Genomic DNA, 17,982 nt, shown 5'->3' with positions numbered 1-17,982 from the left:
ATGGCTGCTGTTGGTTGGAATAAACAGAGATTGAATCTCACAGAGAAGGTTGAGTTGTGAAGTAGAGCTAGATTCAATACAGCTTTTTCATTCAGTTTTTTTTTCTTCTTATGTAAAATATTCCCTAAGTGCTTAAGTGAGCGTTCTCAGACAAAGGACAAAAAGTCCTAAAGTTAGGATACATATATTCAGTGTTTAAAAAGAAGTCTATGTTATATTCTTTAAATATTACCTTCCCCCACCAGAACTGTTAGAATAAGGCATTAACCTCGGTGATTATCCTAAATTGGTTTTCAGAAGCCAAAGTCAATCTGACCTGCTCAGGAACAGGTTCCAAGCAGATGCTGCTGGAGATGACCCCATCTGACCCATTCTTCCCCCTCCATGGAAGATGTCACTGGAGAAGCCATCAGTGGGTAGTCTCTGCTCCTGGAAAGACGTGCTGGGAGTCGCTAAGCATTCTACAGCTGTTAAATTGCTACTGTGAGACATCCTTAGGAAAGTGGCAACAAAATCTGCAACTGCTAATTCCCTAACCAGTTTATAATCTTAAATCATTCACCAAGACCTTGAAGTGCCAGCTAGGATGCCCCGTTTGATCCAGAACACCCAGAGGCGAATCCCACCCAGATACTGGAGACAGCATCCGGGTCTTGGACTTCTCCCAACTCTGGGCATCTGTGTTCTTGGTCCCTCTCCTCATGAGTCTCTGTGTGTTTGTGTGGGTGGCTCCTACCATTCTGTCACATTCTCTTCCAGATGGAACATAACTTTCTTCCACCGAGACGTGGGGTTTAAAACTAGAAGGGTGGAGACAGACCATCCCACATCCCTCCCCTCCATTTCACAGACAAGAGATGGAGGTCCGATGGGCCATTCTGTCCCTCTCCCTTATTCCTCCTGAGGAAGGTGACCCAAGCCAGCATTTCTGACCATCTTCAGGTGCCAAGCAAACTGAAGATCATCAAACCCATATACTTAATTTTTTAAAGTTATGTTCTAGGGTAGCTATTGTCTCAAATAATGAAACCAAAAGGAGCATACAAAGGTCTTGGATGGTCGACAGTCATACACGCTAGTCTTCAAACATGTATAAAAGTGTACTTTGTGCAGGCAGAGTGTTCTCTACATTTGATAAAAGGATGAATGATTTGAAGTACAGCAAGAAAGACTGAGATTAGACATTAAGAACGAGCTCTAGGGGGCGCCCTGGGTGGCTCAGTGTGTTAAAGCCTCTGCCTTTGGCTTGGGTCATGGTCCCAGGGTCCTGGGATGGAGCTTGGCATCAGGCTCTCTGCTCAGCAGGGAGCCTGCTTCCTCCTCTCTCTCTGCCTGCCTTTCTGCCTACTTGTGATCTCTATCTGTTAAATAAATAAATAAAATCTTAAAAAAAAAAAAGAATGAGCTCTAATGAGGGCAGAGAGATAGTTACGCTGGCTCTCCTTTCACATGCTCAACATTGACTCATACAACACCATGCTCCATCCCTTGGATTTGTTTTTGTTCCAGGTCTTTGTGCATTGTGTCCTTTGCACCTGTGGATCTGTCTGCCTGGAGTGCTTTAGCCTTTTCTACACATCAGACTGCTTCTTACGTTCAATTCTCAGCACTGATGCTACCTCCTTAAGAAAGCTGTGCATGACTGCCACAGCGATAGGCAAATTCTCGGGGACTATCTAACATCCTGTTTGAATTCTTTGCATGTGACTTCCCATCAGATCTTTTTATTCCTTAATTGGGCATCATGGGTTTATTGTCTTCCAGGATACTCTGCCACTCAGCTAGCTTTTGGCCCTTTAGATCGAACACGCCATCCTGACAGGTGCTTCAAAGTCTTGGTCAATGATTGTTAACAGGCATGAGAATTCAGATTTGCTGATTTATTTACCACTTCCCTAAAGATGTGTTTCACCAGACCCTAACTAGATGGTTTACAGTTACTTCCCAGTGCCCAGAACAGTGTCTTGTATATTACACATTGAATGAATTCAACATTTGTGGAATGTATAAATGACATGATCTTCTAAGAGTGGCTAGAAAGAATCCTCCTTTTGAAGATAATTGTTCAATCATTTTGACTTCATTTTTACAAGATTTCCATTTATCCAAGATTTTGCTGGAATTGACCTAAAAGGGGCTCTTTTGAATCCACGTAGATCCTTTCACAGGAGAAGAAACTGAGGCCAGAGAGACAGCTGAGTTGAGCCCACACAGATACCCTAACCCAGAGACCCCATTTCCTGACTTTTTTTGACCTACTCTGCCGCCCTGCTGACCATCACCAAGGCCAGTACAACTGGAGGTTCCCATATATTCCAAGGGTCTTGTCTCTTTTGAGGTGACGGTGTCACTGAACACTTTGGAAGCACCCTAGAACATGAAGACATTCAGTCAAGAATGAGGAAACATTTTGTTCAATATAAACTTGTTCCATAGTCTTCTTTCTAACTTCTGACCTCCAGATGCTTTGTATGAATCATCTCTTGTGTCTTAGGGTGCCAATTTGATTCCACTGGAGAAAAAGCCAGTTACCTCTTCAGAGGTTATTAACACTCTGGTTCAATTTTTTTCTCTGCTTTATTCTGCTTTTTTATGAAACAAAGATATCATTTCCTCAGAGCACAGAAAAGGAACTGGAGGTTGTACCACCAAAGAATGAGATACAATACAGGTCAAAAGGTTAAACTCAACTGATTTCTGACATGATAATTATCTGAGTGTCCCAACATCTAGAGGTCATTTCAGTTAGGATGTGGTTAACAATCCATTTGATTAATATGTCAAGGAGGACTTGGTAAAAATTCACAGAAAGAAATTTCTTCAGGTATAACAAGGCCCAGAAGCTGCACGAAGATGTGCACACATGTTTGTCACTGTAATGCTTTAAAAATGAGTCTTCCAAGGGCAATGCTTCTCAGATGTTATTGTGCTTATGAATCACCTGGAGATCTTGGTAAGAGGCTGTTTCTATTCAACAGGTCTGAGGTGGGGCCTGAGACTCCGCTTTTTTAACTGGCACCCAGGTGATGCACTGGCTGCTGGTCCACGGGCCACATTTCATGTAGGAAGACTCTATACTGCATTGTCCAATGTGGTAGCCATCTGCCACATGTGGCTATTTTAATTAAATTAAATTAAACTTAGACGTTCACTTCCCCAGTCCCATTGGTCACATTTCAAGTGCTTAATTACAGAAAGTTCTATTGCACAGATATACTAAAGAAAGCACAACTTATTAAATAATGCCTAGTCCCCATGATCTCACCTCTCTTTCCTAGATAGCTTCCAGCTTTTAGGTGAAGAATAGCAAGCATTGGTTGGATAAGCGGGTACGAGTGACCAGGGAGAAGGGTGCTTAAGGAATCCAAAGAATAAATGTATTTCAAGAAAGGTGTGGTCAACAGGGCCAAATGTTGCCAAGAGCACAAATAAGCTAAGGTTCAAAAATAGTGCGTTGATGATGAAGTTGCAGGGAGTGTAAGAGGGCAATGGTTGGTGGAATACAGGATCAGAGGAGGGTTTGTTATTATTATTTTTTTTTAAGATTTATTTAATTAAGAGAGTGAGCATGAGCAGGAGGGGCAGAGGAAGAGGGCTCTAGAGAGACTCTCCAGCAAATTCTGCACTGAGCATGGAGCCCGATGCAGGGCTGGATTTCACAACTCTGAAATCATGACATCAAGAGTGGGATGCCTCACCCGCTGAGCCACCCACGCATGCCCAGGTGAGGGTTTTTAAAGATGAAAACTCTGCTTAATTCAAATTGATAGAATTTGAAAATTCCCATCTTGGGCCACAAAGGACTGGCCATGGAGATATATCAGTTTTGGATTTTCAAGTCAAAATGGCTCTTGTGTTGACCTGGTTCATGCTTTAACTATTCAAAGAACTCAAATAGATGCTATTAGCCATCGAAGATTTCAGAATCTCCAAGTCTGCGGAGCGCATCTCGAGCCTTCCTGGAAACCTCATGTTTCCTTCTAGCTAAGTAAAAAAATAGTGATTTTTGTCTATTTTTCAATGACTACAGAACCTATCTCTCCTCACTCTTTTGCAGCTCTCTTTAGAATGAGGAGCAATTTCACAAATCACTTTTTACTCAAAATTTCACCAGACCCTTAGCAATAAACTTTTCTTAAGGAGAAGCCAAGCCCTAAGTGATTCTGCTGATCAAAATCTGACACCTTGTTCAGAGTGTGAAAAGCTGTTTTATTAGATGCCCATGCCAACCTCTTTGTCAAGGAAAGAAAACTTCTTGATATTACAGTAATTACCCTGTTATTAGTACATTTTAAAAAGAGCACAAAAGCTTATAGAAGTCGGTGATGGGCAAAGCTGAGTACATTTTGCCTAGGTACATACAGGACAAGAGCCCATTCGAGAAGGCTGGGTTGTTACCACAGCAGAGCACAGACAAGGCTTAATTTCCCTGGGGCTGGGCAATACTTCCAGTACTGCCTTCTGGATGGCTCCGCATTGCGAACAGACTATTGTGTCACTGCATTATGTGGAGGCGAGGGGAGTGGGCAGGGTCCTTGAATTGGACACCTGGGGCAAGCTAGACAACCGGGATTTAGACTCAGATTGGCAGCATGCGATTCTGGGCTAGCAACAGAATCGTTGATTCCCTTTATTTTTAAAATGGGCAGCATGTAATTTTTTTTCCTTTCCTAAAAAGGTTTTTTGTTTGTTTGTTTTTTGAGAGGAGCACAATGCAAAACTGACACCTCCATCAAAAGCACCTTGAGTTCCGAAGATAGGCGTGCACACTCCCAGCATCCTCTAAGTTTACAGCTTGTATTTTTCTTTTAAGGAATTAAAAAATGTCTGAGTTTCTTATGATTAACCAATGGATTTCAGTCATGTGGACTTGGGCTCAATGGGGACTTAGGGATGTCATCATTAATGTCGGTTTAGTTATGGGCCCTGGGGAGAAAGTTTGAGCCCCAAAAGGTAAAGCTGAGGGAATGCACTCCACCCAAGCGGCTTGCCTCATGAGGGCGGCTGGGCAGGTCAAGGGCATGCTCCAAGGAAGTGACAGATTCTCACAGGTTCAACCCGCTGTGAAGGTCAAAGAGGCGGGAGGAATTCCAGGTGGTGGCTGTGACCCTAATCCAAATAGCCAGAGGCAGCGAAGCCCATATCATGTTGGTTCATGAATGGGCCCAGTGAGAAGGAGGCAGAGAGTAAGGCCAAGCTTTCAGCTTCAACTCACATCAGAGTCACCGGGACAGGTTATTAACAGGGTGCTTCAGGCTCCTGTGTGGGTGAGACGAAGCACCCACACTTTCAGCCAGCCCTTGGGTTATCCTGGTACAATCGTTCAGAGGACCACCCCTAAGGATGGTGAAAGCAGGCCTTATCCTTTCAGGTGTTGGTAGCCCACAGAAGGGCTAGAGACTCCCTTAGGGTCATATTGCTAGAAAGGAAGCTGATGTTCTCAAGAAGAAACTGTAGCCAGGTCACATTCTCAGGGAGCGACCACAGACAGGCAGGTAGGAAATGTCTAACTCAGGGGGTAGTCAAGCATGTTTACCACATACACATTGACAAAGCTTCCTGTCACACTTCCTGCCCTGATTATGGTCTGAGAGATATGATCTTAAAGGCAGGGCTTATCCAATTCCAGGATGTGGGGATACGGCACATCTAGACTAGTTTCACTATGTGTCGGTAGCCCTGGCCCCCATGTCCAGGTGTGGGCACGAATGTCTGATTAGAGTGCTGGGTCATGTGACTGAGCCCTGGCTATCAGTGCATGGAGGGAGAGGGTCTGGCCACTTACCTATTATAGTGGGAGGCTGGCCCAACTTCCCATCAAAGGTCTATTATCAGGAAATTCTATTACTTCTGAGTAATTTAAATTATATACAAAACATAGAACTCAGAGTTAAACAATCATATCGTAGGAATTAGTCGCTTCTCCTTCAGAGGCAGTGAGGTGTTGTAGAAAGAGCATGGATTTAGGATGAACTTAGGCGTTGGATATTACACACGGATATACACGTGTGCGCACACACACACACACACGCACAAACACACACACTGGGGAACAAGAGTTGTTCAGCTACAATGGTCCTCCCTGACCTTATGAAATCTCAAGAGTCAGAGGTAGAGAAAAGAAATTTTAAAAATCAATTAGATTTTCAAGATCTGAAATAAAGAAAAAGGCACAGTATTTCTCTAGATGCTGAAATGATATCTTCCTTGTTTCTCTATAAATGGATTTATCTGGCCCCTAAAATCTGTTCTGGCCAGGAAGTAATTAGCCATTTAATTTTCCTTTCTTGGGGCGCCTGGGTGGCTCAGTGGGTTAAGCCACTGCCTTCGGCTCAGGTCATGATCCCGGGGTCCTGGGATCAAGTCCCGCATGGGGCTCTCTGATCAGCGGGGAGCCTGCTTCCCTTCATCTCTCTCTGCCTGCCTCTCTGCCTGCTTGTGATCTCTCTCTGTCAAATAATTAAATAAAATCTTTAAAAAAAAATAATTTTCCTTTCTTATCCCCAAGTTCTACCCCAAACTGGAACTGTGGTGAGCTCAAAGGTTTTAGACACAAAATCAGATCCCCATGCTTCTCTGGTTTGCATTCCTACCCATCCAGGGCCAAACACAGATGGGGTTGAGACTCAGCTCTAACACAGAGGCGAGGCTCAGTGTCGTCAGGTTCCCCTCACTTGTCAACAAAAGAGGCCATACTAGATCTGTGTTGCCTAGCCTACATCATACTGCAGAGCAGTAGGATATCGCCATTCTCTGCAGCCCTTAGTATACCCTCGGCTTCAGAATGATGGGATATTAACAACTAACTCTGGGGAGGTAGGACAGAGGTGGGTGGGGCCTTACTGCTAGCGGGTGAGCACACGCGGCCTGGTCAGGAAATGATGTAAAACAAGACGATGTTTAGGCAGAGTGACCTACTTTACTCCCTAGAGAGATTGAAGAAGAGCTACTCCACCTTCCTTATTTCTCCCAAAGAGGAGAAAGAGCCTTTGTTGTCAACTGTTGGGTTGGTACCATGACTACCCCTCTCCCTGGGGAACTTCTTCGTAACATCGTCTTGCCCATTTACCCCCCAGGGCCCCAGCTGGAGCCTTTCCCTCTAGGATTCCTCCTTTTATTTCCCTTGAACATTGTTCTCTGCTGTCAGACATCTGAGGTCTACCCGATTCTCCCCCAGATGGAACTGTGGGGTTGCAGGGGTGATTTCTCAATTCAGGGTCAAGCATCTTCAAGACAATCAGACCCTTTCGCCTCAAAGAGTAACCACCTCTTAGCACAGCCCCTATCTCTGTCTTGCACCTGGACCTATGTCCCTACAGCCCTCCTTCTCTCATCCTGGCTTGAGATCATCCAAGTCCTATCTGTCCTGCCACATCCCTTCCATGGCACCCACAGCACAAGGGAGAGGCAAACCTGGAAAGACCCAAGTAGAAAGGAACCAGACAGGGAGACAGGTTAAGGCAATAAAACTATGATTTGCCATGTGCCCCAGTACTCAGCAAAAGCAGACTAGAGCAGCAGGTTGGTATGAGTGGCATGGGGTCCACTCAGGCTAAAATGGGCTTAAAACTACATAAGAAGTAATGTATTAATTATGGGAGGTAAAGTACTCCAAATTGCAAGGACTTGCATATATATATATGGCTCCCACATCACAGCTGGCTTTCCCACATGACAACTGAGGATTAAAAACCATTATTGTATTGTTTGCAGCGTTCAGACTATGATGACAAAGCCCCACATACTCACTTGGTTGGAAATACTGATTTTATTCTGGAGTTCCACACCAGGTCATTTAAAGAATCTCAAGAGTCACTTATAATTCTGTATTAAGTCAGTCCTCCTTCGTGCGTGCCTGCTGCTGCCACCTGTCCCAAGAGCACAGAACCAGCTGTCCCCATCACGGCTGACCTCTACCACTGCTGATTTCTGGAAGCACGGACAGGTGCTGGGCTCGGCAGGTATGCTGTGCTGGCTGAGATCCAGCGCGTGATAAACTTCCTGGACCAGACAGCTCCAAGGCCAGGCTCTTCAAGGCTGAGATATCACCATGGTAACCACGGGCCCGGCTTCCTTGGAAATAGGGCGCTCTAGCGATCCTGTTTCCAGTGCTGTCCAGGGCTGTTTACAGCTGCTGATTCTGCAATGTTTCCTTTGACTCTCTAATATACACCCCGTCAGATGTCACACAGCAAAAAACACGGTTGACAAACACAACTGCCTTCGGCCTTTAGATGCCAGCTCTCTGAGTTTGTACACAGGCATCATCTTCCCATAAAAAGAAACAGTAACAGGGGTGCCTGGGTAGCTCAGTGGGTTAAAGTCTCTGCCTACAGCTCAGGTCATGGTCACAGGGTCCTGGGATCGAGCCCCACGTTGGGCTCTCTGCTCAGCAGGGAGCCTATTTCCCTTCCTCTCTCTCTGCCTGCCTCTCTGCCTACTTGTGATCTCTGTCAAATAAATAAATAAAATCTTAAAAAAAAAAAGAAAAGAAAAAGAAACAGTAACAGAAACGGGGTCTCCTCTGGAGAGGGGTGCAGTCCAAGCCTTGAATCATGTCTCGATTCAGTACTCCTTGGAGAATCTTTTGGCTCTGGTGTGACAGCTAGATCACCCCCCAGCTGTCCGGATCACTCTGGACAATGCGTTTGCTCTTCGGGTTTCCTGTTGGCCTTTTAAGATACCTGGTTTCATTGGTGACCACTCCAAACCCTCAAATGTGTTTTCTTTAACCGCTTTAATCCTCAAAGAGATATTTGTGTTCCATTTACCTTTCTCCCCGAAAGCTCTTTGGCTGCTAGGAAAAAAAAAAGTTTAAATTGATGTAGGAGGGATACCTTTCACATATCTTCACAGATCAGAATTTTGAAGTTCTGGGCCTTGGCTGAACCACAGAAGTGTGATACATTTCTTTCGGAATAGTGAGTACTTGACCTACATCACTAGAAGGGGTCACTGAGAGCACAAGGGTCTATACCAGTAAGCACAGACGACTATAGTCCTTCATCCCACAAAAATAAAAAATCTGGTTCTCCCAAGCCCTAGGGAGAATGCTACTCTGGAAATGTGAGGTTTTCCACATGTGTTTAGGTTCTCCCTAGCATGATGCTTACTCTGTGTGCTCCCACAAACTCCCTCGGACATGATGAGGGAGCAGAACGCTAGCCAAGGACAAGGCAGAGACTGGCACCCTACACCCCCGTCCCCCTGACATGCGTGACATTCCTCAGGCCCTCTGGCTGCCCTAATGGTTACTTTACAGAGATCCCTGTCCTGGAGGACAGGAGTCTCCCTCAGTTTACAGATGTCCTAGTGATTTACAATCACCTGACTTCCAGAAGAGTCCCAACTGACTTCATATTGGTCCCTTATTAGGAAAAAACAAACAAACAAAAAACCCCACAGCTTGGCTTGACAATAACCAGGCCTCTAGTGTCCTGATAGTCTTCTTTACCATATGTCAGCCCTTCTGAACACCTCCTTTGTCCGCACCTCCCCAACTCCTGAGTATATAATCAGCCAGTCCTCGGGGTTATGGGGCAGCAGCCCTTCCTGCCCACGGGTCCTGTCCACCTGCTTTAATAAACCACCATTTTGCACTAAAGATGTCTCAAAAATTCCTTCTTGGTCATAGGCTCCAGACCTCACTTGGCGTTCTAAAACTTCATCAAACAAGAGAGCAAAGTGTAAAGTTATAGCTATAGCAGAGGAAAAGTCTCCCACCCTGCAGGTCCCTGAGCTTTCCCAACACATTTCCCTGGCTCTCAACCACTGAAAACTTTTGCATGCCAACTTTGGTTTCATTATTTGAGACAATAGCTATGCTAGAACATAAATTTTAAAAATTAAGTGTATGGGTTTGATGATCTTCAGTTTGCTTGGCACCTAAAGATGGTCAGAAATGCTGGCTTGGGTCACTTTCCTCAGGGTGGAAAAGGGAGAGGGACAGAATGGCCCACGTGGGCCTCCGTCTCTTGTCTGTGAAATGGAGGGGAGGGATGTGGGATGGTCTGTCTCCACCCTTCTGATTTTAAATCCTACGTCTCCTCAGAAGAAAGTTATGTTGCATCCGGGACAGAACGAGACAGAAGGAGCCACCCACATGAACACACAGAGAGACATGAGTGAAGGGACCAAGAAGACAGATGCCCAGAGTTGGGAGAGGTCCAAGTCCTGGGTGCTGCCTCCAGTATCTGGGTGGGATTCGCCTCTGGGTGTTCTGGATCAAACGGGAAATCCTAGCTGGCACTTCAAGGTCTTGGTGAATGATTTAGGATTATAAACTGGTTAGGGAATTAGCAGTTGCAGATTTTGTTGCCACTTTCCTAAGGATGTCTCACAGTGGCAATTTAACACTATAGAATGCTAAGCGACTCCCAGCACATCCTTCCAGGAGTAGAGACTACCCACTGATGGCTTCTCCAGTGACATCTTCCATGGAGGGGGAAGAGTGGGTCAGAGGGTGTCATCTCCAGCAGCATCTGCTTCAGACCTGCTCCTGAGCAGGTCAGATTGACTTTGGTGCTTCTGAAAACCAACTTAGGATAATCACCAAGGTTAATGCCTTATTCTAATGGTTATTTGGGGGCAAAGAACTACATCTGAAGAAGAATTTTAACTTTCTAGGGCTTTTAATGTACTTTTAAGGTTCATAACCAAAGTAAGATTCTAGATATCTTAGAAAAGATGGGCATTGAAGCCCTGGATTGTTAATGGGCCTCCCAGAAATGATCTCAAGTTCACCACAGTACCTTGTGGTGTGGTGGACATGAGGGCTTGAAATGAGGTTCTGTTCGTCAACCTTATCTACTCCCCAACTGGCCCTACTGCCTGTGGTAACTTTTTAAACTCTCTGAATAGTGGTGGCTTCATTGGTTAATGAAGACAGCTGTTTGTACTCTTCCGGACTTGGTGATTTCTAAGCTTTCCTATTACGGTTTTGTTATATATTTTTTTGAAAATCTGGGCACCACCGAAGGAAAATGAGCTGAATTCTTATTGGGAAAAATATGGACTGCTCAGTGCTGAAAATACAATATATACACATTTTAGTACCTTGCAATCCTTACATTATCCATGTGAACAATAAATTTTTGTGCTGCCCATAGGCCCAGATTACACCTGAATTTATTTTTTTGTGCAACTCTTGGTCACACCTCCCTCATTTCTTGGTTAGTCCTTTGTAGACAAGCAACTCCTAAATATAGCATGGTTTCTATGGGAACATGCTTTATTCTGTGGATTCTAGGAACACATTTTATCTGAAAAACGAGGTCTGCCAGATCAAACCAAGCTTAGAAATTAGAGTTTGTAATTTTGAAGGAGAGAAATTTTAAAACTGGTTGGTTCCATGTGAAACTTTTCCAGCTGAGTTGAGTTGGTATAAATTTACTTTTGACAATAAGAATTAGAAATCTCATCTTCTACTGAAATATTTTTTTTTTTTGTAAATAATTAAACATATGGTTCCATTACTTTAGATTCTTTTGTCTTTTATCTTTGGCCACAAGCGCTGTTGGATGACCATGTAGCAGATAGCATGGGTGGGGACAACATTCACTTTTCCAAAGTCAGTGAGAATTTTATCAGTTACCTAAATGTAGGCAGACAGGAACTTGCTATTCAGGTGATTGAGTTTTTATCCTTTTGAATTCCTGTAGCTGAACAGTAATGTGATTCGGGGCTGGATTTGCCAGCCACTGGAAGTCATGAAGATGTCTCTTGCATCTTCATATGTCCTAAACCCAATGTTTCCTTAAAAATATGTTTTGAGATCTTAGCACAGCTGAAGATGATTATGAAGGTCGAAAATGAGGTTGATGTGAGGAAAGGAAATGCTTTCGAGAAAAATGACATGAACCCTCTTGTGGAAATTACAGCACAGAGGTTTGGGCTTCAAAAGAACCATATCTCTGAATACAGTTGCTGAGGGAAGGGAGTCTTTGAAAACTGAAATACAGAGCTATATTTTGAGCACACTGTTGAAGATATGAAGGTGTCTGATAGAGTACTCCTCTAGGTCATTCTTATTTATTTATTTATTTGACAGAGAGAGAGAGAGAAGACACTGAGAGAGGGCACACAAGAGTGGGAGTGGAGGGAGAAGCAGGCTCCCACCTAGCAGGAAGCCAGACGCAGGGCTCCATCCCAGGATCCTGGGATCACGACCTGAGCTGAAGGCAGAGGCTTAACGACTGAGCTACCCAGGCACCCCTCCTCTAGGTTATTCTTATATTCTTCATGTAAAACATGTGGGCGCTAAAACATACAAGTATGATAAGAGGCAGCTTTTGAAAAAAAAGAAAACCATGGAAGTTTTTCAGGTTACTAAGGAAAATTTCTGCAATAATGACAGTAAAAATGAAAGTCTTGATGTATAAGAATGCTCTTTTATATGTTTAACCACGAGCTGTGGAGACCAACATCCGTTTGTGGCCCTTAGGAGGTTTATCTGGATCCTCCATCTTGACTGTTCAACTTCGAAAGCCTTCAGTCTGAAGTGTGTTTGTCATTCATAGCTCACCCCAAGATTTCTCTTGACGCTTGTTGTTGCTGGAGTCTTGATTCCAGCCACATGTTCTTGTTGCCTGCCCGGATGTGGATGACCCATAAATAAGCAGTGGGCCCTGAATCTTCCAGCAGAACCAAATCCTAAGAGGAAAAAAGATCGCGTAAGTAGTCTGGGGAGTCGTTTGTTTCTGCCTAGAAAACAAACAGAGAAATACCTAGAAATTACAGGCTATTGAAGGATAATGTTTGGTGTGGAGGTGGGGGCTGTGGCCTTAAGTCTTGAGAAACAGTAGAACATAGTCCCCATGTATTTAAATATTTTTAGGACAATACTGAGAAGTAACTACAGAAGAGTGGGATCTTGCTTTTGTGAAATATCCTTGTGTATGTTTCGGAAGGAAAGAGGCATTGGTACCTTGATGCCCTATTCTGTGTCAGGGAATCTGTTAGGTTCTTTACAGACACCATGTAACTTCTTACAAAATATATGTTCTCATTCCCATATCTATAGCTGAAGAGACAGCTTTAGAGCTTAGCATTTGTCCCACAATTAGACTGCTGGTGAGTGGCAGGGCACACTATTTCCAAATGTCATACAGCCTGGGAAGGTGTGTGCATTGAAACTGTGCAACTGACAATTTAGATTTTCATTGCTTTAAAATAATTTCAAATTTGAATCTTGTCTTCTTAGACTTGGGGGCTACCAAAATTTTAAAGTAAATTGGTATCATATTTGTTCATAAGTTATATGAAACTCTTCTGCTTCACACAAAAATCACATAAGCATTATATATTTTATCTTATTATAATTTTTTAAAAAGATTCTATATATTTATTTGGGAAAGAGAGAGGGAGCAAGAGAGAGCGTGAGTGGGCAGAGGGAGAGAGTGAGGTAGAAGCGGACTCCCCTCTGAGCAGGGATCCCAATGCAGGGCTTGATCCTAGGACCCCCGGAGCATGACCTGAGCAAAAGGCAGACACCCAGCCACTGAGTCATGCATGTGCCCCAGCATTATATATTTTAAATATGTACTTTGTGAAAGTGAAAGTGCATATTCTAGCACATAAAATTTGATAATCACATTTTTGAGTTGTAATAAAATCTTATTTAAATATGCCAGGTCCAATATAATGTTTCACAAACAAAAAAATTAGTTATTCCCTCTGAGGAGATGCTGGAGTAGCAGAGGAAAAATTCCAAAATATCTTAGACATTTGCTGTGGAATAGCTTCTCCCTCAGATACCAACGTTCAAACTGCTTCTGGCCAGGTTAGTGGTAGATGCTTGAGAAAAAGGGACAGATCCTTCTGGACAGGGATGACTGACCTGTTGATGTCTGAGTCCCACACTGTCCAATCAAAGGTTTGAAAAAGTTTTTTTTTTTATTGTCGGATATTCATAAATTTCCGACATTCATAATATTCATAAATACTTACTGGTGCCATAGCAGTTTTATGTGACTAAGTGTATATCTGCCTAGGTATACAAAGTAAGGAGAAAAGGGGTAAATGTCTTTTCGTTTCTGATGTTTCACGTTAAGTATCATAACTTTTACGTGGCTTTTCTTGATGTTGTTACCGAGCTATTTCAAGTGCATTAGCTGCTTCATGTAGACAGTAGGACCTCTCGCATTTCACAGCTCGAGCTCCGTGGAGCCAGGTGACTCACACACACTCCCACAGCGACCCAGTGACAGATCTGGCACTCATTTGCAGGACGGCAGATTGCTACGCAGTCACTGCTCCTTACACATCCAGCCTGAAAAACTTACATGAAACTTAAACATGGGCACCTGAGTGGCTCAGTCGATTAGTAGTGTACCTTCAGCTCAGGTCATGATCCGAGGGTCCTACGGTTGAGCCCTGCATTGGGCTCCCTGCTCAGTAGGGAGACTGCTTCTCCCTCTCCTGACTCTCTCTTGCTCTCTCTCTCAAATAAATAAATAAAATCTTAAAAAAAAAATCAAACAAAAACAGAAAACAAAACCAAAAAGAACTCACCCACCCACCAACCCCAACTTTTCACGGAAATGTAACGTACTAGTCTAAGATTCAGTGTTAGCAAGAAGAAGAGTGCAGGATATAGTGTGGGCTGCTCCCTGCTCAGAAGCTATTCATAGAAAATATTATATATTTATTTAAAGTAGGCTCTTTGCCCATCATGAGTCTTAGAGTCACATGCTCTGTGGACTGAACCAACCAGGTACTCCTAGTAGAAAATATTTTAAAATGTCTGATGCATCTTCTTACAAAAATTGCACACAATTTATATGATCTTCTCTATGTTATCCCAAATTGGATTTCTAACAATAGAAAAAATGACCTTTGTAGATCTGAGATGAGTGTGACCTGCGTGTATGCCGACTCTGCCTTTATTTAAAATTTTGTTATTTTATTCATCATGAATTTTTTGCATTAATTTTTTTTAAATTTTAAATTTTAATTTTTTTAAAAAAAATTGCATTAAAATACCATTGATTTTAATTACTGAGTTTTTGGCCTTTCCTTAAATTTTATGCTACAGGCTAACATGTCCCATGCTAATTTCAGCCCTGGCATGTGAGCTTAATAGAATGACTGGGTCTACAGTTATTAATTTTATACTCAAACGGACTTATTTCTGTGATTTTGCTTCACTCTTTTTCTTTAATGTTTGGGTAATTAAGGGGAGTCCCTGGGCGCCTGGGTGGCTCAGTGGGTTAAGCCGCTGCCTTCGGCTCAGGTCATGATCTCAGGGTCCTGGGATCGAGTCCTGCATTGGGCTCTCTGGTCAGCGGGGAGCCTTCTTCCTCCTCTATGCCTCTATGCCTACTTGTGATCTCTCTCTGTCAAATAAATAAATAAAATCATTAAGGGGAGTCCCTGACAATATTTATTGGGTCTATAGCTTGAGGTTTATAAACAGTTGGCTAGGATTGTAAAACTCAGTATTATTAAAGTTAGTTGCTGTATAGTTTCCATATATCTGTTGTAATTTTGTGAAACTTTTGATTTAGGAGTTTCTGGTCTTCTAAGCATTTTGTGGCGATACATGGAGCCCAACAATATGACCAACCTGCCAAACGCCTCAAACACAGAGCAAGGCCACTGCAAGAGACACTGCAGGATGATTCTGATAACACTCTACAGCATGGTTTTGCTTGGAGGCACCACGGGGACAGTACTGATGTCACGTATGATGTGCAAAAGGAAGAGCCAATCCATGATTGCCATGATCATTCTCAATATCATAGTGCTACACTCAGTCCTCCTGGTCAGCCTCCCGTTCCGCCTCAGCTATTATATCTTAGATGTCTGGGAGTTCGGATCCTTTCTCTGCCGACTGGTCAGCAGCATAATATACGGTCATATGTACTTCACCTTTGTTTTCTATGTGGTCATTGTCATACTCCGATTGCTCGTCTATTTTAAGAAACTTCAAATGCAAAAGTTGCAAAAATACCACATGGTAGTATTAAGCATTGTTATTTGGACCACGGGCAGCCTTGTTTTTTGGCCAATATTACTTTTACAATATGGCATACATCCAAGCTACTCAGAAAAACCACGGTGCTTTGAGTTCTACAAAGATCTCAACCGGGGGGATCTCATTATCTTGAACTACTCTATGATTGTCATTATGATCTCAACAGTTGTTATACTCTTTCTGATAGAGATGGGCGTCATCGTTCAACTGATAAAAGCTCTCTGGCCTGACATGTGGGCACATCAAGACTATAGAGCTCAAATCAAGAGCTTCTTCTTCCTCCTAGTAATAGTGGTCTGTTTTATACCCCACCACGTATTCCGGGTACATTTTATTCAAAATTACTCAGAGATAGACAATTCTGAGTTAGTTCTTTATAATGAAATTTTTGTTGCTTTGACTACTGTCTGTTGCCTGGATATGGTGTGTTTCATAGGTGGGGTTATCCATTAAATACTCCTTGTCCCTCACTTTGTAATTGTTTTTGTTTGTTTGTTTGTTTGTTTGTTTATTTTTTACCATTGTGACAAAACAGTTTCAAATGAATGACTGCTACCATGATTTCAAAATTTTTCAAATTCTCAGCTCTTGATTGTCACTGGAATTATTTTTCCATGAAAAGGTAATGAAGACCAATTGTCCCCCTCTTTGGGTGATCTGTTTTCCATGAACTGTATATTCACTTGCCATAGCTCTACCCAAGTTGACCCTAAATGTCCTTTCCAGACTCAACTCAACCTCTTTTTCATGCAGTATTTACTCCTGTTGAGCACAACCATGGGCCTTTCCTACTCAACAGTCCAGCCTGTTCTCTTTGCCTTCTCTATTGCTGGGCTTTGATCTTAAAATGTTCTTTCCCTCCTTTTCCAAACTATCTCTTCTTTAAGGTCTAGTGAATTTGAAGACATGGACTCTAGAGCCTTAACTTATTCAACTTATGCTCAGCTTGATATACATGCCTCTTGAAAATGACCAGTAGTCAGCGAAGATATGGCAGCTGGCCGTAGTATTTGGAGGAAAGAACTAAGTTTAATAGTCAATAGACTTGACTATTGGAAGGAAACACTTCCAGGATTGCTGGAGCATTAATATGGTTTGATTCTAACTAAGACTTTGTAGGTACTCAGGAAATAGAGAATGCCTCCCAGATTGACGTTTCTAGACATGGATCCATTAAGCAGGAAAAGAAATTGGAAAATGTGTAAAGCAGCTGGTCTTAGTCAAAGCATGCTATACTAGACTACATTAGACTCTATTAGAGCCCAAGCTTTTGAGAGTGTGGGACTGTTTTTAAGCTTATCCAAGGCACCTTATATGAACAAGTAATATTACATAATGAAAATAAACTCTGGTATCAGTTAAATGCAGTAGAAATAGCCAAGACAAGTAACCTGGATTGAGATAAATAGAATCCAAGTTGGTTGTCTTGGTTATTTCTGATAATAGAATTTATCAAATTATTTTTGATCAATAGAATCACAGTTGGTTGTCTTGGTTATTTTTATTGTGTTAGTTGATACTTACCTGACCTAGAAATTGACATGCCCTTATTCTTTGCTTATAATAATGCTACCTTTGATATTAAATTTTAATGAATCAAATAACCAAACCCTTACTGGCTAACAAGACAGCATAGTTAATACAAAAGAATTTGAGAGTCATCTACACATGTGGATTCAAAGGTTTTTGGTAACTATGGAATCATGGATGAAGTATTTATAATCTCTGAGCCCCAGTATCCTATGTTACAGGGTTTGGGTAAAGGTAAAACAAGACAGAAGCATGTGTTAAGTTGTGTTACAGTGCCAGGCATGTGATCCTCAGGATAACATTACTTATTTTCCAAATCCAGTGACACATTTTATAAATAATTTTAAAACAGATTCAGAATGTTGATTCATGTAAAAATAGACTTTAGAGGCTCAGATGCTATTCATCAATGTTAATCTCATACTTTATGTAATTATTAAGTCAGTAACTTAATGGATGCTTATTCTTATTTTTGC

At 42.5% G+C, this 17,982-nt stretch overlaps 1 protein-coding gene across 1 annotated transcript; it reads left to right on the top strand.

Moving 5' to 3' along the window:
- Nucleotides 1-12,410: 12,410 nt before the first annotated feature.
- LOC101694531 (probable G-protein coupled receptor 141) lies at nt 12,411-16,446 on the top strand. Its single transcript, XM_004739497.3, has 2 exons — nt 12,411-12,671; nt 15,507-16,446. Exon 2 carries the CDS (start codon nt 15,542-15,544, stop codon nt 16,427-16,429), a length of 888 nt encoding a protein of 295 aa, XP_004739554.1. The 5' UTR covers nt 12,411-12,671; nt 15,507-15,541; the 3' UTR covers nt 16,430-16,446.
- The last annotated feature ends 1,536 nt before the right edge of the window (nt 16,447-17,982 follow it).

Source organism: Mustela putorius, unplaced genomic scaffold (genome assembly GCF_011764305.1).
Source record: "Mustela putorius furo isolate JIRA1106 unplaced genomic scaffold, ASM1176430v1.1 tig00003845_pilon_pilon_pilon, whole genome shotgun sequence".
In the NCBI taxonomy this organism is placed as follows: Eukaryota; Metazoa; Chordata; class Mammalia; order Carnivora; family Mustelidae; genus Mustela; species Mustela putorius.
The sequence above is the reverse complement of the archived record's forward strand: the minus strand, read 5'-3'. Positions and strand labels throughout refer to the sequence as shown.